The sequence below is a fragment of the Lepidothrix coronata genome, unplaced genomic scaffold, assembly GCF_001604755.1.
Source record: "Lepidothrix coronata isolate B3197 unplaced genomic scaffold, Lepidothrix_coronata-1.0 Scaffold4, whole genome shotgun sequence".
Lineage (NCBI taxonomy): Eukaryota > Metazoa > Chordata > Aves > Passeriformes > Pipridae > Lepidothrix > Lepidothrix coronata.
Genome location: NW_016690184.1, coordinates 507,713 through 528,838, shown reverse-complemented (window position 1 = coordinate 528,838; position 21,126 = coordinate 507,713). Strand labels below are relative to the sequence as shown.

The 21,126-nt window shown below is 35.2% G+C and overlaps 1 protein-coding gene across 1 annotated transcript in view; it reads left to right on the top strand.

Moving 5' to 3' along the window:
- Positions 1–21,126, top strand: part of EYS (eyes shut homolog (Drosophila)) — a 784,118-nt gene that overhangs the window by 630,002 nt on the left and 132,990 nt on the right. The window contains exon 35 of the mRNA XM_017823913.1: positions 1,608–1,761. Coding sequence (XP_017679402.1) covers positions 1,608–1,761 — 154 coding nt within the window. The remainder of the gene's footprint in view (positions 1–1,607; positions 1,762–21,126) is intronic.

The following is a 21,126-nucleotide window of genomic DNA, read 5'->3' as shown; positions in this document are numbered from 1 at the left end:
AGTAGTGACTCTTTTAACAGCAATAGGGCAATATGTTTTGAAAGAGAATTATCGGACTATTGTAAAAGGAAATCATAAAAGCCAAAGGCATAAAATTCAGTCAAATTAAAATAGATTGGATTTAATTAGGTATTCAGAATACAAAATATGTCTAAGCATAAAAGACTTTCGGTACCTCATCAGGATTTGTAACAGACTGAAGAAATGCTATGTTGACTAGAAAGTTGCTCTTGAGGAGGGAGTTTATGTTGTGAACTGTTTCTACTACGAACTAGACAAAAGGAAATGATCAGGCAGTTGCAGATACTGTTGCCTCTATCTGCTAAAAGATTTTTGTTTTCTTTTGGTTTTCATTTTGTTTTGTTCCCCAAATTAAAGGTGATAATTTTCTCTTTACAAATTAGTAGGATTTCTAAGTCCCAAATCCACTTGCACTCTTTTTACCTTTCAGAATAAAAAGGTTAAGGGATGTTCTGAGTTGTGGCCCCCTTTAACAGCTCTAGGCCTGGCCTGCACAGCTGCTGAAAGTCAGCCCAGATCCCAGGCCTTCTGACCCACCATAGGGCCCTCCTACTCACATGGCTCAGGGACACATTCACTCAACACTCACACACCCATCCCCCAGGCACTCCACAGTCAGGGGTTCTCCAAATACCAGCATAAATCTCCCATATATCTGATACCCATGCCAGGACCTGGGGCCTCCTACCCACAGGTGGTAGTACATGAAACAAATATATGCAGTAAATTCAACTTCATGACCCAGCTATCGAGTCTTTAACTTCAGTTAAATATAGTAAAATACAGTGAAAAAAACAGATTAACATTTTAACAGTTTGTCTTAAAGAGGAGTAAAAATTATAAACAGGAAATGTGTCTTACCTTCTATGAGAAATAATTACAGTTAAATTCAAAGGACAAATTCATAAAAAATTACCCAATATAATTTGCTACTCTAGATTCCAGTTCTTTTTTCTATAGATGAACCATGCGCCATTGATCATTTAAATATAAATATTTTGCTGTCCTATTTACAGTTTATAATATACTATTTGGAGGAAGTGAACTTAGGCATCTTTTTATTCTTAGTTTGAACTGTGCAAATAACAGTGTGTGATATTTTGTAGGTAATTTTTCTTCTCACCAAGTCTGAAATGTATAATCGATTGGGAAAGGTGAATTTTTCATAATCTTAACAGCTCTTATAAGAAAGAGATGTTCTGTTATAATTTTTGTTTTCTATAATTCATTTTAAAAATCTGAATGAATAGGATTTAATTTTTTTATTGTTACCTCTGTCACCTTACTGATACTGCTGTATATAGAGAAAAGCTCATCTTCAATTAAAGATCTCTGTAAGAATTATGCAATTACATTGGTAGTAAGTAAATTTTTGTCTTTTGGTTATTTTCTTTTAACTGTTATCAATTGATACAGAGTTTGGAGTTTTACCTCACAGTCACTCAAGAAGAGTCCTGTATATGGATAAAAGAGTCCTCAATGTCACATAGGCATTATGGTTGGCGATGGTGTGCCAGTACTGTGAAATTGTTTTCTGAGGTCCTACGTTTTCAGAAGTGTGACTATCTCCATTTTTGTTTTCAAAGCTAGTGAAAGGAATTTTGGAGAACAGTTTCTTCACTTGTATCTTGTGGAAGGAAAACCAACCGTTCGATTCAGCTGTGGAAACTCTCAGAACATTCTGACTGTATCCATCAACCAGTCTATTAGCAAGGGTATACTTGTCCCTATCACAGTAAGGTAAGAATTTACCATGGGGTTACACTAAAAGAGTTTTAGTCATATATATTGAGCAGTAAAGTGTGATTCCACATTTTTTTTTCCCCACAATAAAGACAAGTCATATTGGAAAGCAAAATTATATGCATATTTGGAAATTTTTTTCATAAGATAATCTCCTTGATTGAAAATACGTTTTAGTTCACACTAAAATTTAAGACTATTGCAGTCCTTTGGAGAACTTACAAATCTTTCAATCTCCAAATACTTTTACGGATACAGATGTTGTTTTGAGAACTGAAACAATTTAAATATAACATTGGAGGTTACAGATGGGGAGTTCATAATTTCTGCTTATTCATTTATACATTGAATAAATTAAATTTGTTGTCAGACTTCCGGTGCTAAATATAGGACCGATTTATTCTTTAAGATGAAAAATTAAAAATGGACATACTAACAACATCTCACAATGCCAGGTGGACTTGGTGATTTTCAAAGTCTTTTCCAAACTACATTATGATTCTATAAGCTGTCGTATCTACATATGCAACTGTACTGTCAGCGTTATACAGTGGTGGCTGAGCAGTACTGTCATTTTACACCTAGTACACACAATAGTTTTCAGAATGGTTAATGTACCATTTTGAAAAAGGTATTAGTATCATGCCTTGGTAATGGATTAACTCTTTTCTACCCATGGAATTTCATATGTGCAAGATAGGTAAAAGGTAAACAAGAAATAATATAAATGTTGTGTTATATTTTTATTAGTAATGTTAAAGACTGGTAAAGTACTCAGTCTTCAAAATCATTTTAGAAATAATTCTGACACCCATATAATATTTCAAATTACTGTGATTAGGATAATATTTTATTTCTTACATAGTATCAGAGTATTTCTTACAAGTATCAGAGATAATTGGTGCACCTAAACTGGAAATATTTGTGAGTTGAGGGAACTTACTGCACAAATTATTAAATTAAAGGTAGTTCTAGCTAGGACTATTTTTGCTGTTAGAGGATGGTATGTGAAGGAGACTGCAAAATTTGCCTACAAACATGCACATCAGACTTCTCAAAATTGCCTCTTACTATGAAAACAGGAAAATAAAAGCATAATCTTAAGATTTTTTGTGTTTGCATTTTGAACTGTTTCTCTGTGATGTAAATGTTGATAAATTCTAAAATGATGGAGGTTTATTGATCTCAGTATATAGAGTAGATTGACACGGGGAAAAGAGGCTGTTTGGGGTGGGCGGTGTTCATTAGATTGTATGCTTACCCCGTAAGCTTTACAACTTCTTTTAGAAAAAAATTTGTGTTAAAATATAAATCCTCTTTTCAATATAAGCAAGGATCTGCCATTTAGGAAACTGTTTTATTTCCATCTTATATTTCTTCTCAGCCACAGGTCTATACATTACTCTTATGCTCCATTTAGAACAGTATTTTTTTTTCCTTTTATGCTGTCTTAGTGTTAATATCTAATATTAATGAAGCAAAGTCACATAGCATACTTTCAAATTGAATTACTTATTAGATGACAATGTATTTATTTTAGGATTTTTGTACAGTTTGTAAAAGTATATAAAATTTACAAAGGAAATTCTATCCCTTTCTCTCCTTATGATCTGGCAGATATAGAGGTTTTTTCCCTGGGAAAGTACTTGATAGAGGTATACAGTTCGACACTAGTAAACTATTCTAAGGGATTTTTTAATCTCAGAGACTACTCTTGTGTGAGACATTGGTCAGGTGATTGTCTGCACTGTATCAGCTGTGGTAGCATTGCCCCTGCTTCATAAGATTAAGACATTAAAATGCTGTGCAGATTTCAAAGCCTAATAATATCTTAGCAAAAAAATGCAGCTAAATGGCAATGAAAAGATTGATTCTAGTCATAGAGTTGACTAGAGTCATAGAGTTTTTCAGTTTTTCACACTGAAAAATAAATTTACTTCCATCTTTTTCTACCTGAAAATTAACACCTGTGTATTTATGGCTTCATTCTCCATGTTGTTACACTAAAAAATAATGTCAGTTCAATTTACACATTACCTTTGTTTATTGCTATTTTATACTGCTATCTTTGAAACAGTGGCATACTAAATAACTTGTAAGGTATGATTGTAGACTATGACTGGCAGGGATTTACATGCATTTGAGTTTATGGTCTTGGCCTTCGAAATGACTAGTGATTATTCTTGCAAGTTCTTCTAAAATTTAAAGAAAGCAGTATATCCTTCACCAAGCCGCAATAAAATTATGATCCTTCAGCAAGCAACCCTAACCTCTACCAAAGGAAACAGCAAACTTAAGAAGGCATTTGTGGCCCTCCAAGATCTTGTATTGTAGGCAATAAAATATGAATCCATGAAAAAACCATTGATTTGTGTTCTCAGTAGCTGTTGGAGATAGATAATTCTATTTGTATATTTTACCTGAATAATTAATGTGTGGGTTTTTTTCCCTGTAATGCAGAAAAAGAGACAAAGACTAGAATAAATATCTATTTTTGTTACTGTTTGGAAACTATCCAGTTGGCAGACAATAGTTCTGTTACACTTGACTAAGTCTTTAGAATCATATTTGACAGTTATTCCAGTTCTGGATGCAACTATAACTCCACTGGTTAAATGCCACAATTAATATATTCAATAGCGTCCATAGAAGCAGATTGTCACCTTTTCAGACTTTTTTCCTTCTAAATCCACCATGTGCAAGAAACTAATACATTCCCATAGTTTACAGCTAGCTATTCCTTTTTCATAACGATATGATTGGTTTCCTTATGTATGGCCATTTTTTTCAAACCTGATGAAGATTAAATGAGTTATAAATGTTCAGTCATTGTCTTTATGGTCCTTGTGAAATGACAGCTTTACAGAAAAAGTCAGTAAAACTCAAATTGCCTACTTTTTTTTACCTTGCCTAAGGAAACTAGAAAGGTATTTAAATGCAGTTTCATTCATTGTTTTCGTTTCCGTTTATTTTAGAATGATTTGATTACTGGTTTGAAAATGTGTATTTCTTCCAGTTTAATTTTCTGTGATTTCATAGTTGAGATTGTATTGATCTTTTCAGTTAAAGCTTTGAGAACATGCTTGAAATGTAGTTTGGATTAGTTTTATGGGTTTGTTCTTGAAAGTTATTCAAAGAACATTAGCTCGAATGGGTTTCATTCCATGTTTGGGCTCTAAACTGCATTTGGCTGATGCAAAATTTGCTCTACTTTGTGGTTAAAGTGATGTGACTGTCATGGGAGCAGATGATGTTTCTTCAATTCAGTGACTGACGGTAAGTAAATTTAACAAGCAAAAATTGAGATAATAAGTCACAAGGATTTTGATTTTTTTTGATAGTGGGGTGAATTTTAGCTTTTAGAGTAGAAATATTGATATTTTATAGACATCTTACACTTTTCTTCTCTAAATGATATATTTTTTAATTATATTTCTTTAAGAAGTTTAGATTGTCTTTTCTACACAGTAATGGAAAACACTGGATCCTTTTCTGTTTGGGAGATTCTAGGAAAGCATTAATTAAAATCTTGCCTGTCTATGATAGCATCACTCTTTTCTATCTTATTTACCTGCAGAATTTTCAGAATTGTTCTCTGGAATTTAATGAATAAAGCGTCCATCCCCACAGAGCTAGATCATAGTATTATGTACATTAACATTTCATGTGTCTTCCAAGTGAGCATATTGAATGTAGTTGTTTCCAGTTTTCTGTCACACTTTAACTAGTAGAATAGATGTGAGTATTTACCAATGGCTGAGAAGGGCACCTTTAGCTGTCTTTAAAGAGTTTGTTTGTTAAATACATTATTTAGTTAATGTTGTTTGGCCAGCTCTCGCCTAGACCATGCAGCGGTACAGAAGCTGCTGAAGTTTATTATTTGGTCTTCCACCTTCAAAAGCAGATGGCACATTGTGAACTGTGAAAGTCCTCAACATGTTTTTGTCCCTCCACATGGGAACTTTGGCAAGATGTAGTGTACTAATTGCAAACTACATGATTATATTATCAGCGTTCATGATTTTACCTCCACTCCTACTTCCTCCTTTTCCACAGAAGAGGAAAACAGCTGCTTGAACTATTCTACAAAGTTTTTTAACACATGTGCATTCTTAAAATGTTTTTTAAATGAATGTGTAAATTACCATCCATACAATCTGTTGGTTTATTTTGAATCATGATGTTTACCTATTTCATTTCATTATTCTAGAGATATGTAAGTTTTCATATTAGTGTATACTTTGAAGTCATCTTTTTACTAGTGTTACAGGTGCTGGGTGCTCTGCATAGTCTGCAAGTATTACTGAAGATTGCATTAAATCAGTAAACCAAAAAAATTACTAATTTTCTGGTGTCTTGCTATTGTTTCCAATATTACCAGTTACCTAGGAATACAGGGATTTTTTTGATGATTTGGAAACATCTGAGCACCAGGTTTTGTATCTGAGCAGCTACACTGTGTATCCTAGGCTTCATACTTGCAATACTGACTTCCAACATAACCAGTTATGTGATGAATGATAAATGGAAAGGTGTTTTGGCAGATAACTTGAGCCATCTTGGTGCAATGTCACCAACACATATCACATCTCACCTTTTTAAAATTGTTTGAAGATTAACAGTGAAAGCAATCTCAGAGACATTGAAGAATTGCTATTCTATAATATGAATATATAAATTGTTAAAGAAAACACATTTAGATGCTGTTTTAAAAATAAATATTTTATGTAGTCTATACTTAATTTTTAAGTCAGCATATACATGAATCATACCCATGTAGATTGTGTTGTATAGAACTGGAAATACTGTAAGACATTAAGTATTTTTGAATGAATGTTGTAATTACTTTTAGAAGGACTGTATATACAATTATACACATTTATGTTTACTGCCTTTTCTATAGAAATTGAAAATTTTGTAAAATTATCATCACATTTGCCACTATAAGGTGGGAAATTTTTTACAGTGTATACCTACATAATGTTTGTTCTCTGTAAGCCTTAATCCCACTTCCATCAATCCAGCTGTTACAGTTTTACACAGGTAAGTCACTACATTTGTTATTCAGTCTCAAAAATAGTCTCCTAGGAGATGCATTACATCAAACTAATGCATATAAATTCTGGTATATGCAATTAAAATTGAAAACAAAAAGCTGGAACATTAGAATCAACTAGTTAAATCATTCTGAGTGGCATACTAGCTGGAATAACTCAAATAAGAAAATGGATTCTCATAAAGAGTACAAAACAGATTACCTTTTGGTTTTGTTTCAGTTTCAGATTCTGTGTTTGAACAGAACATTCAGTGTGTTTTGAAACATAGGTCACTTTCTGAAACAATTTTTTTTACTTTCATTCTGCAGCAGAATGCAATATCTCATCTGTAATCTGTCAAAGCCAACAAACCAACTGCTATGGCTATTCAAGCTTATTAGCTACTGACTTGAAGAAAAGATGTTTGAATTCCTGTACACTTCATGCTCTGGATTTACACTACATCTTAAATTAACTGACCTTACAGGAATATGTCAATTATGGAAAAAGAATTGCATGATTGTTTAGTTTGGAAAGGACCTCTCGAGATCCTTCCAACATTCGTACTCAAGCAGGATGTCCTGGTTTCAGCTGGGATAGAGTTAATTTCTTCTCAGCAGCTGGTATAGTGCCATGCTTTGCATTCAGTATGAGAATAATTTTGATAACACATTGAAGTTTTGTTTGTTGCTAATTCATTTTTATCCTAAGTCAAGGGCTTGTTTTTTGTGTCTCACACTCTGCCAGTAATGAGGTACATAAAATAAAGAAACTATGAGGGAACGTGGGCAGGATAGGTGACCTGAACTGGCCGAAGAGATATTCCACACTATAGAACGTCATGCCCAGTGTATAAACTGGGGAACTTACTTAGAATGGGGGGCTAATGGAACCGTGGGAACGGGGTCTGGCATCGGTTAGTAGGTGGTGAGCAATTGTATTGCACATCAATTGTTTTTCCTTTTTCTTATCATTATCTATTACTATTATATTCTACTTTGTTTTAATTATTAAACAAATAATAATGTGGGGGGATAGGGGGTGGTGTGTAATTGCCAGCTAGGCTTAAACCATGACACAAGGATACATAAAGAATGTAGGTCCATGTCTGGTAAGTGTCATGGGAGAGCAGAAGGCTTAGACAAAGTTTTAAAAAGCAAAGCCTTACCAGTGAGTCTCGAGGTGCAGAAGGGACTCCCTTACTTTCTAAACTCCTTCTCAGGGAAGGGTTTAGGTGTGGCTGAATCCTATCTTAGGTTTGGATTGTGTTAGTGGTTTAAATTTAAAGGAATTATAGAGATATGATTAAACCACTTTGTCCCACAGATTTTAATGATGGAAAAACAGAAAGATTTATATAAATGAATCATTTATTATGACAAATTAACAAACAGGTGAACAGACTAAAGATCCTAATCAGAATTATTTACTACAGAGTGTAAAAAGCGAAAAAAACCAAAATCTACTAGTAAAGTGTTATATAACAAAGTAATATAGTGCACTGTAACAAAACAATTATATTAAAGCAATTGTATTGAAGCTAGTAAAAGAAACAATCATTAAGTAGAGATTGATATAACTCACCATATGAGATAGTGGGCAGATCTCTCTCTTTCTCTTAACCCCTGGGGAGTAACCATGAAGAGGCATCCCTGCTTCATGGGAGAAGCTCCACACTTCAAGGAAGTATGTGGAAGAATCTGCTATATGGAAGTTTGGACTGGGCTTTTATAGTTATAAAGTGATGGACTGGTAGTCACAGATTTACAAGCTCGCAGACTAGCTTATCTGTCACATCTTGTTTCAGAAAAGGATGTATATTCGAAGTCTGGTGAGCCAGGATGGTTTTAGTACAATTTAACAACAAGACTAGTTAGAGGCACAGTCTGCAGTGGACCCACAGCCCATGGCCAACAGACGAAATCTGCCCCACTGGCACATACAGAAGGGAGGGAGGCCGAAAAATGCAGAAGAATGGAAGTTTGAAATGGCAAGGACCTGCAGAAATAAGAGACTTCCCCAGAAGTCCAGATCATGGATGAAGATATTCGACAGAGCTGGCCCCAATACTGAGCCTTGGCAGACAGTACTTGTGACTGGCCACCAACTGGATGTAACTCCATTCACCACCACCCTCTGGGCCCACCCACCCGATCAGTTTTTCACCTGTCCAAGCCATGGGCTGTCAGCTTCTCCAGGAAAATGCAGTGAGAAGCAGTATCAAAGGCTTAATAAAGTTCAAGTGAACAACATCTACAGCCTTTCCCTCATCTATTAGAAGTATTTCTGTGACAAAATCTTTCAGACTACATGCAGTACACACTGGCTTAAGAATTCCATTTTTTTTCCTGGGAAAACTGGAAGTCCATGACTTGGACATGTGCACTGTTCACTGGATTAAAAACCAGCTGCAATGCCGCACCCAGAGAGTGGTGGTAAATGGGGCCACATCCAGTTGGTGGTCTGTCACTAGTGAAGTTCCCCAAGGCTCAGTGTTGGGGCCAGTCCTGTTTAATATGTTTATTGATGATCTGGATGAGGGGATTGAGTGTATCCTTGGTAAGTTCATGGACAACACTAAGTTGGCTGGTCCTGTTGATCTGCTGGAACGTAGGAAGGCTTTGCAGAGGGATCTGGACAGGCTGGATAGATGGGCTGAGGCCAAGGGCATGAGGTTCAACTAGGCCAAGTGCCACGTCCTACTTTTCAGTCACAACAACCCCAGGCAGTGCTACAGGATTGGGGCAGAGTGGCTGGAAAGCTGACCAGAGGAAAAGGACCTGAGGCTGCACTTTGAATCCTGTGTTCAGCTCTGGGCCCCTCACTTCAAGAAAGACATTGAGGGGCTGGAGCGTGTCCATAGAAGGGTAATGGAGCTTGGGAAGCATCTAGTAAGTAATATGAGGAATGGCTAAGGGAGTTGGAGTTGCTTAGCCTGTAGAAAAGGACACCCTCTACAACCTGAAAGGAGGTTGTAGCAAGTTGGGGGTCAGTCTCTTATTCCAGACAACTAGTGACAGGACAACAGGAAATGGTCTCGAGCTCTGCCAGGGGAGGTTCAGGTTGGACTTCACTGAAAGTGTGGTCAGGTATTGGTAGGCTGCCCAGGAAGATGGTGGAATCATCCTCCCTGGAGGTGTTCAAGAAACAACTGGAGGTGGCTCTTAGTGCCATACTCTAGTTGACAAGGTGGAGATTAGTCAAAGGCTGGACTCAATGATCTTAGAGGTCTTTTCCAACCTAAATGATTCTGTGATTCTTTCACCTTCTTTTTTTTATCCTCAACATAGGTAATTCACTGAGCTTTTTATGGCAATAGTGTTAACCAGAGGGCAGAGGAGCCATGTGTTTTGGCCATTATTTTTTCTTTTTAATGTGATTTTAAGAATGCACTTATGAATTTATTTTGATCTTTATAATTTATAGCTGGTTAAATTTATTCTGATATAAAAGCAAATTTCCATAATTAACTGATTTTGGATGGTTTATTCCAAAATGGCTCACCACAGACCAGTTCAAAGTATATGATATCACAATATTTTCATGTTCTCATTCATAGTGTGTCATTCTACTTTCAACTCAGATAAATATCACTATATAAGTGATATCCACTGTGTTTTCTTACTCATGAATTAGGGAGTTACATTAAAGGTCATTTGAGTTCCTACAAGGACTTGTATTCCAAAGGCTAAAACAACAGATTAAAGGCTAGGTGTGAGTTTTCTTCAGTCTCTCTCAAATACATTCATATCAATATGATATGAATGATATTTCATATCTAATTTTAAAATGTGCACTGTATTAACAATAGTACTAATAGTGCAGCACTGTCAGCTGCCTTTCCTGAAGTGGCAGGCATCCAGACCTCACCGAACTCGGCTCTGAGTCACAGATGGAGAACTGTGACCTACCTGAAACCACAGAGAAAACATAAGAAAGTAATGTATATTTACCATATTTCAAAGAAAAAAATCTTCGAAAAAATATGAGGCTGTTGATTACTTATTTAAGAAAAATTCTAATTAGTCATATTCACCCTATCTAACCTTACCTACTTTTAAATTAGGTATTCAGTCTAAAGGAGTTTGTCTGTATAGGTATGTGGAATTATGGCAAAAATTAAAAATTCATGCAGTACTCAGACAATTATTGCTCACTTGGCCTTTTGAACATTCAACTAAAAGTTGACAGTTTGTCTTAAAGTTACCTCCCGCCACTGAAATAGAGAGGTCAGTGTTAAAAGGTGAACATTTCTGAAAAGATAGAAGAATGGGTTTGCAAAATACTCTTTACTTCTTTTTCACAATCCGTCATCCCATCAGTAACCCCTTCTATCTGTTGCAATTACTGCAACTTCAAGTCTACTTAAAATTCTTATGCAAACAAATTTTATGTCAAGTCTGGTATTCTGTTAAATCAAATTTTGTCTGATGGCAAATACTGACTTTTAGCTCAAAAAGGTGATTTGGCCTCGAGTTTGAAATTGACATAGTAAATTCTTTTCTGTCCTTCAGTGTCATGAAAAAAAAAAGAAAAGAGAGCGTCATTTAACCTCTCTTCCTGAAGATAACCACCAGAATTTAAGCTTTAAGCTTTTTACTTGATAGAATAAGAGACAGATGACTGTATTTCCTATTAAAAAAAGGACAGCTGTTATTGTAACCTATATTAATTGTTTTAGGAATGTAACATATTTCATTAGAATTACCAATGTTGCTGAAGGGTATTTGCATTTATAAGCAAATTCAACTTAGCATAATAAAACAAAATCAAGTAACACACAAAAATCACAGTAACTTTCACAGTAGGTTATTTTGTATTGTATTTATCTTTGTAGGATGAACTAACTCATCCTAAAAGATGCTTACAGGCATAACTGTCTCATAGCTATGCAAAATAATTAATCATTCACCACAAAGACTTGAAGATTTAACTTTTCATTAATTATGCATTAATTATGCAAGACATACAAAAAATGTTTTATGATGGTGAGCAAAAAAAAGAAATACTTCTGAAAAATAAATACTTCTGTCTTGTCAGTGGTCATTTTGACATGAGTCCAGCCTCATATTTTATATACTGACTGTCCCAGTGAGAATGCCTGTATAGTCTAGTGGTAGAATGGAAGGGTTTTTTCAATCTTTCTGATCACCAAGGTGCATTCCTGGCCAATAATTTTGTTGTATTTCCGCCATTCTCCATCTCTAAAGTAGAGGATCATACTTGAAAATAATAATGAATGTAATTGATGTTGTCAATTTGGAACAATGTTTTCATTAGATCCTTTTACTAAGTCAAACACTTCAGTAATACCCCTCATAACCTGAATTTCACTGATTCTAGTTATTGGTTTTAAAGAAATCCACTTGAACCAAGTGGTTCATGACAGTATATTTTCTTTGTATTTTTTTTTCCTACTTCCCAAATCTTCGTTCGCGAAGCCTAGCCATGATGATTTTTTCCTACTAGAATTGGAGTGGTAAAATGAATAAGACTAATGAGGAATGCTTACAAAAATTGTCATATCAATTTTCACATCTTTAAACAGGATCAGATGTTTAATGGCCATGGTAATCCCTAATGTATGCTCAGCATTTCATTGATAAGCATATTACAAATATGTTGGTAATTAGATATGTGAATAGATTGTTAGGTTTTCATGCTGTAACCTTCACAAAGCATGACAAAAGTACTGTATAACTCAGAACATTCTAGCACCTTCTTATCTGGCAGCCACTCATCAAATGTGGCAAAAAGGATAACTAGTGTAGTTTTCAAAAGTATTAGGATTAACAATCACATTAAAGAAACAGTTTCAATGCACTGTTGCTAATTGCAGTAATTCTGATGAAAGTAGTTATTTCTTCATGATTCTTTACCGAATCTCTATGTCACAATTCCTTAGGTCTTCTAAAGACAGTGAGTCATGGATTCACCAGAATTAAGGTATATATTATAAAGTATAATGAATGCACATTTCATTGTCTTTTATTTTTAGATTTGGCTATGTATTATAGTTTTAAAATTTCAGGATTCCATGAATCTGTGTGTTTCTACAAGGAACATAGGAAGATTAAAGTTCTAATAGTCTATATAACCCAATTTCTATTTTCTGGATACATCTGCTTTGAAAACTGTATTATTTGCCTTTCAGCAATGTTACAGATAAAGCACTTATAAATGGGTTTTTATTATATCATGGAAATTCTAAACTGCATTTAACTTCTAAACTGCATTCTAAACTGCATTTAATTTCTAGAATTTTGCTAAGCTTTTTAGAACTCTCCCTTCCTGTACTAAAGGAGACCCTGCTTTAATGGTGCATACAGATCCTTTCAAGTATGCATACATATATGCTTATCTATTCAGAGAAACTACAGTTTCTCTGTATGGATAGTGATCTCGTGTGATTCACTTTTCCATCTTCTTATGTTTTTGTGAGAATATGTGAAACAGATAGTAAAGATTCCAAAATATGTGGCTTCTCCCTCTGTTCCAGAGAAGAAGCAGGATGCATAGCCCTTCTGATCTGCTTGGAAGGAAGAACAATTCTTTCACATACGTCCTAATACAACAGAATTTCAGTACTACTGGAGATATACTAGGTATTCTGCATGAAACAATGTAGATATCTGTGACTTGAAAAAAAAAAAGAGTCACCGACTTACAGAAGGAATAATAAACTAATAAAATTGAAGATAATCTGATATATTGGAAAAAAAGGATATTGTTCAATATTTTGACAGTTTCAGTATTTATTTATTTCTGATGTTTATAAAATTCTGTAAAAATCATCAGCTCAGTGTCCAGTCACACAGTGATTCACAAAGAGGACTTTTCAGACAACTCCTTAGTTTCTGTTATTTTGGCAGAGCACATGGAAGTATAGCAACAGAGTATATTGCCAAATATCTTATGAAAGTGTCATGTTGTCTTTTTCCTAAGAAGTGAGATGATAGTTTACACTGATGTACTTGGGAGCACTGAAGAGCTAAACAACACTAAAAAAAAAAAAACTGTGAAGAAAAAGCATTTTTTTAATTCTCTTCCTCAGGTCTGTTGTTCTGTATGTGGAAGATCAATACAGAAATAAAATTGGTTCAGTGTGCTTGTAACAGCTGGCAATTCTCTACAGGTTTGCTTTAGGTGAAAGCAATAGGAAGTGCTATTTGCTCTGTAGATGTTGAAAATCAGTAAAAAATAAAAACCAGTACTTAGCCTGCCTTTGCATAAATGTTAAAAAAAAGGAATGTTACAGGGAAGGGGAAGAAAACGTATCTCCCAACAAACCAGTCTGGGTCTTTTTGATTCACCTCATAACCAACAGCAATTATAAAGGGGTCAGAAGGCAGGTGTCCACAAACAACAAAACAGGCAGTGAAGTCATGCAGCCCAGACTGCTGTGGGGTTAAGCTGAATTTTCTCCTGTGTGCTGAGGAGAAGGGAGCAGTTCTTCTTGGTCTAGCTGACCAGCTCCAGCTCAGCAGCAAACTTTCAACATGGTTTTAAAGAGTTTGACTAATCTCAGCTTGTTACTTAGTTTCCACAACTATAAAGTAGGAGTCGTAGTTACTTAGCACAGAAAAATGTTCAAAAGACTAAATGTTCTGAGGTCAATATTTTAAAAATGTGGCATTGAGGTCCTGGTGCTTGATCTGTATGTATATACTCAGTCCATCTTTGAGACCAAAAATAATCAGAGAACCTCAGGTTCTTTCTTTCATATGGTTCATTGGATATCCTTTTCCCATGGGGAATGAAGGAAAGAAGAAAGAGTGATGGTTATTATTTAATTTTAATTGCTATAACCTTGTTTTCCAACTCCTTGCTTTCTAAATCAATTTCAGGTTGATAATTAATATATAGTGTTCATATATACAGAGAAGAAAGAACAGAACAGGACATCAGACAGCTGATTGTTTCAAGACTAGTCAGTTTAGGTCTGGTTTTTCATACCAGAAGTAAGAAAATTTGGTGCTGCAAATTGAGTCCCTTGATTAAAGAGAGTATTGAGTAAAATTCACACTATTTGTTAAATAGTCCTCCTTAATAATCATGGGGCAGAGAGGGAAAGAGAAAGAAATGCCAACTACATCTTTCTGAGTGTCAGAAAGAAACTCATATAAGGAACATAACAGAGAAATGAGGGTATTTCTCTTCCTTTGACAGAAGCACATTGATTCTGTGATGAATTTATATTTTGTTATGTAGTTAATTCAGGTGAGAGAAGCTATTTTATCAATCTCTCCACCACTTCGACTGTCATTATCATTAGCTTGTTCTTTAAAGCACACATTGACCTGGCTTTTTATTAGACTGTAAACCGTCCATGAAACTTTCTTCTCTGCTTTCCCAAAATTGTGTACCACTTGTCTTTTGTCCCATGCTCTTTAGATTTTCTGATCTAATTTCTATGGAGTTACTGAAACTGCTGTTACATCTGTGATCACCTTCATCCAAAGGTGCTTTGTCATTTTGTGGTCATAACTTGATCTTGTCCTTGATGTGGTCAGAAACACAGAATTAAATGAAAATGCATTTTACTAGAGGTGGATTGTGGATGGAAATTTTAGCTGTGGGTAAATGCAGAAGAAAATAGAGGGCAGACACCTTCACCAGAAACAAGTTAAGTGTGCAGATCCGTGCTAGTATTACACCATGCAGTTAGAAAAAATACAGATATTTTAAAAGATCTAAGACTAGTTTTCAAAGACATTGTTATCATACTGACAGTAGCCAAGCTGTGCAATAAAAAACTTCGTTTTTTCAGCTGATAAATTTATGTCCATACATCAATAGCTTAATCTTTTAACAAAGTGCAGGAGGCTAAGCTTGTGGAAAGAATATATACGGAGTGCAGGTACCCAGACTGGCAGTGGGGACTGCAGAAGGTGGGTGGGTATTTCATGAAAGAACTGTGACCCATGGAGATCCCACACTGGAGGAGGGGAAAAGTGTGAGAGGGAAGGAGCAGCAGAGAAAAGCATTTATGGACTGAGCCTTATTCCCCACCCTCCTCCTGCACTGCTTGGATTGGGGAAATGTAGAAGTTGGGAATGGAGCAAAGCTGAGCCTGGGAAAAAAATGGGGTTAGGGAGAAGGAGGTTATTTTTTCACTTTGTTTCTTATCACCCAGAACTCTTTAATTTCCAATAAATTTTAAAAAAATTCCCCAAGTCAGTCCTGTGATGGTAATTGATAAGTGATCTCCCTGTCTTTATCTTGGCCCAGGAGCTTTGTCATCTTATTTCCCCACCCTAACTGTCATGTTGAGAGGGAGGGGTGAGAAAGTGGCTGGGTGGGCAGCTGGTAGCTGAACAAGGTCATATCACAGAAGGAACAGTGAAGTGATACAGAATGTGATTTTCCTCCATTCCCTCCATATATAGTTCTGTGGGCAAAATTTTGTAAGCTATATGCAACCTCTTTAATTTATTTAAATTGTAATTAGTGCTGTCTTGTGTTGGATAAGGTTTGTAAATATTGATAATGTGATAATGTAAATTTGAATATATTGTAGAATTCTTGAAGTGACATGATAAATGTCAGCATATAGTGAACACAGAAAAGTAATTAATGTCTCACTACTGGTGCTATTGTCTTTCTGGAGGTGTGAAAAATATCTGCTGCACTACAAGGTATTTCAGGATATAGTAAGTGTTTTAATAGTTTGTAAACTGGCTCTCTGAGTCTATGGAAACCCTGTGCTTTGCTATAAAATAAAAAATCTTTATAAAATGCCAAATCTGCATTTGAGCTCATACTCCAAGTGACCTGTGTTAAATAGACATGTAACACGGACGTTTGGAGTACATTAAAATAAAATTATTCTTTGGGTTGTGGACTGTCTTTTCTGGAGGCTTTACTCAACTTCAGTGTCACATGTTTGCTGTGCATTTCCCTGTTTGGGGAAGTGGTGTTTATGTGGCATCAATTCAAATCCGTGCCTTGGGATATGTGTCTCTATGGTTTTCTTCTACAGCTTCTATGAAGTTTGAGGTACTGGTCTGCCATTTGCAGTGACAGTGGATATGACTTCCTACTGCACTGATGGGTTTTAGTGAGAACACCAGGAACTAAGGATCTATATGTTGTCACAGAAATTGTTTTATTCCCTCTACTGTTTGCTTTGTTTTGTCAGAGCTGCCAGCACCTAGCAGACTAGTAGTAATGAAAGATGTGAATGTGGGAGCTACAGTGTAGCATGCTGTGTTGCTACTAAATTACTCAGCAGCCGTTCAAAACACCTTCAAAAATACATTTTCTCTTGCATTTGAATACATTTTATGTAAATCTGACATGTGGTTTGGCCCCTGGGTTTTGTTCCCAGCACTGTCAGAAACAATCTTCTGCAACCTCTTTTGTTCACCCATCTGGAAAATAACAGGATTATACTTGCCTGCCTTCTGGGGGAGGGTATAAGTTTTGCTCAACTACAAATGTTGTGAAAAATACAAAACTAAACACCAGCCTGTAGCTGGCATAAGCCAAGGAATATTCTGACCATTTCTTTCCTTGGCTGAAGAGTACCCTTCCTGAACCAGAGAAAGAGGAAGATGTTGATTATTAAGACTGTGAGTCTTTCCTTCACCTTTAACAGACGAGAAGCACATATCACTTTGTTTTAGTGAATTTATTTGAATCAAATACTTAACCCTGTTCTCTTTCTGCCGGCTCTCCTTTACCCCAGATTTCTTATTGTATTTCATGGAAGTAGTGAATCTGGCACTTCTATTTTACCACTTTGTAAATAATGTTTCTCCAATTCCCATGTAGAAACGCAGGTACAAAAGCAGTTTTACTGAAAACATAAGGTGAGATATGTAAGAAAAAACAGGCTCATGGTGACACAGTGTGTGGAGTTTGCTGGTTTCTTGATGCAGAAAATAATTGCAGTAGCAGCCTATGCCAAATTTATATCCATGTTTTTCAATTTTAGAACTCAGTGTATTGATGTGCTGAGGTTGATTCAGTATTGCTGGTCTTGCTAAATACCCAGTTGCTACTCCAAGGGCTATGAATGCTTTCTAAAGCCCATATAATTTCATCTGTTTCCTTATAACCTATTTAACCTTTAAATTTAAGCCAGAAAGTTTTTGGGGTTGTTTTGAGGTTTTTTGTTTCTTTCTTTCTTTTTTGTTTTTCCAAAACAACAGAGAACATAATCAATAATTGGAAAATTCTTTATGCAATAATAGAGAAATGTAGTCAGCACGACCATTTCCTTTGTCTCTAATAAAAATTGCAAAAATTCTCAGAGTAATCCTATGGTATTTGGGTGTTCACACATTCCAGCACAAGAACATTCATTTGTATTGAATGGAAAATGGCTGTATATTATTGCATATACTACATTTCAGCATAAAATATTTTCAGCCAATCTAACATCTGTGAGGTTTTATTTTCTCATGAGTTTTAGAATGATCAGTGTCTTACAGCTTTTGGAATTAATATTTCTTATTAAAGTTGTCTTTGTTCAGGAAGATAATGTCAGCCTTACTGAGTAGGCAATTGAAGAGAGGAGTGATTAACTTAGTTTGATTAGCTGTGAACTAAAGTAGAATTTTTGCTGATCTGACTAAAAAAATCATCTTTTGGGGGATTTAGTAATTTTGGTTTTAGTTAGATCAGATCTCTAGTCACACTCCCTGAACAATTCATCAGTTGGGCAGCATTCATTTTGATAGCAACAGACTCTCATATTGACTAAAACTGTCCCTCATTAACAATAGATTAAATATGAAAAATTTTAACACTCAAGCAAGTATGGCAGTTGGACTCAAAAAGAGCCCCAGGTCTTGGAAAGTCCTCTCATTATTTATAATAGTGAGATTCAGTGGTTCTTATTCTGAAGTCTTAATGTGTAGAAGACAAATATTATCCAAATACTGTGTACCCAACACTGTCAGAACTAGTTCATTTCATATCGCTGCTTTGTGATTCAAAGTGATTAAGTGATTTGTTCATACAGTTTTAATTACATCTGATGATGTTTCCTGACAGGTTGGCAGCAAGGTTGTGGGATCTTTTTTGTAGCTTTTATATACTCAGTCATGTAGTACTAAAGTAGTGGTTAAATGCTGAACACGTATTTTTGCTCTCACTTAGAATTCTTTCTATGATATTTTTTCTTTTTTTCTTTTATACCTTTTTATTCTTTTTAAACTCCTGAAAATCCGCTGTCATTTTTCTCAGTTATGAGCAGGAAGACAGTTAAGTACACCAAAGGTTGCATACTGAATATAGAAAACCAAAGGGCCAAAACATTTACAGCTACATTAAGTAGGAAATGAAGCAGCACAGAATTGTTCAGTTTAAATTCAAAATGAGCTGCAAGAAGCTAGTATACCTCATCTCGCCTTACACGAGTTCTTGAACTAAACATGAACTAACATTTTGCAACCTGCAACTTTCACAGCATAGTGCTGCTGCATCTTCAGATGAGGAAATAAATTAAATTGCCTAATAATGGGGAAAAGTTTAGGTACATATTCTGTACTTTTCAAATCTCATTGCATACTTTAAATGAAAGGTAAAAAAAAATTCAGATATTTTATTCCTCCAAACTGCCCATTCGATCATTGAAATCTTTTACTTGTCAGCAGCTGAGACTATCCCTGCTCATTTAAATCCAAGATAGTTGAGGACAGTTTTCTATGGGCTCCAAAGAACTTCTCCCATAAAATTAGTGTACCTTAATTCATTATCATGGATAGTAGATTCCAAAATATTCAATTTATCAAAGATGAGAACTAAAAACTTTCCTTAATAAGCTTTTTTCTCTCTCCTTTTGTAGTTTTCCCTCTAAAAATTATCATGCTCTCTATTTATGTCAGTGTAGAGCTTTTATTGGATTCAAGACAAATAAGGTCTGTTTTTTCCCTCCCTACCCAAACTATTACATCAACATTCAGCAGTGAGAACACAGGACAAACACAGAACTTCCTTTGCTCCCCCAGCCTTCCTGAATGAGAAAAGGATGAGAAAAGAAAGACATGAAAAAAAAAATAAAGCTAATTAATCATGAAGGAGATTTTCCATAACTGATTCCCTCCACAATTTATGCTCCTTATCTAATTATGTGCAGCATGGGATGCACCTGCTCATTCATATACCAGGCACAGGTCACAGGTGTACGGTTTTTTTTCCTTTCCTGACCAGATAGTAGCCTATTCTTTGTGGTGGTGTTTTTTTTGGTTTTCTTTGGGAGGGTGTTGGTTGATTTTTTTTTTCTGGTTGGTTAGTTGGTTTTTGTGGGGTTTTTGTTTGGTTTTTGTTTAGCTTTTAATTTGACAAAACAATTTAATAGTTTTTTAATGAAAGCAGTGGTAGAATTTGCTGACTTAATCTTGCTCAGCCTATCTTCCTGCCTAGTCTCTTCCTCTGGCATGCAAGTGAGAGGCAGATGCATAGCAGGGGAAGTTTTCCAGGTTCATCATTAAACAGAGCACTTAATATTGACTGAAAACAGTTAAATATTTAACTGCCGCAATTTAATCAGTGAAATGGGTATGTTTTATAAAAGCAAGTTTTGTTTACATTGATTCTTCCTAATTTCTAGTCACTTCATATAGGAATATTGCTTAGTGAATAAAAATGTGACAGTCTTAGAACCTGCACTCACTACTAACATATTTGGCACTCTTGGGATAAGATTGTGGGCAGGTCTATTCATCTGCTTCAGCTCTTTCCCTGTGATTCATGATTTACAGAGATCTTGTTATTATAAAATGCATTAATAATCTCAAAGTGCAGAGGTCCATAGCTAAAGACTAAAATCATCTAAAAAAATACCTTATATCTGAAAGGTAAAGATGTTTCCTAAAATACATTGCTATTCAGATAGAACATTTAAAAACCTACTGCTGTCCTGTCTGTCCTGTCAAAGCTTTCTTTATACCCTTATAACCAGATCAACTAAGTGGGTAGAAAATTTTTTGTTTAGCATTTCATTATCTAGCTGGCAGTCAATTACTCATGGCATCCATTAGAGATCAGTATTGTGACCCAACTAAATAATCTTCTTGATATTTTGGTGTTTGGAGCTTGAGAGAGCAACTTGAAATTAAACATAGCTTTTTTTTTTTAATTCTAAGGCAAGATTTTTTGTTTTACAATCCATTTGATGAAAATCAGCTACTGACCATCATTTAATCCTCTGAGGCAAATGACATCTATGATGTGATCATGTTATCATCCATTTCTCTATACAGTCCAATATTCGTTTATCTATTGCAGTAATAAAAAAAAAGAAAGAAAGAGAAAGAGAAAGAGAAAGAGAAAGAGAAAGAGAAAGAGAAAGAGAAAGAGAAAGAGAAAGAGAAAG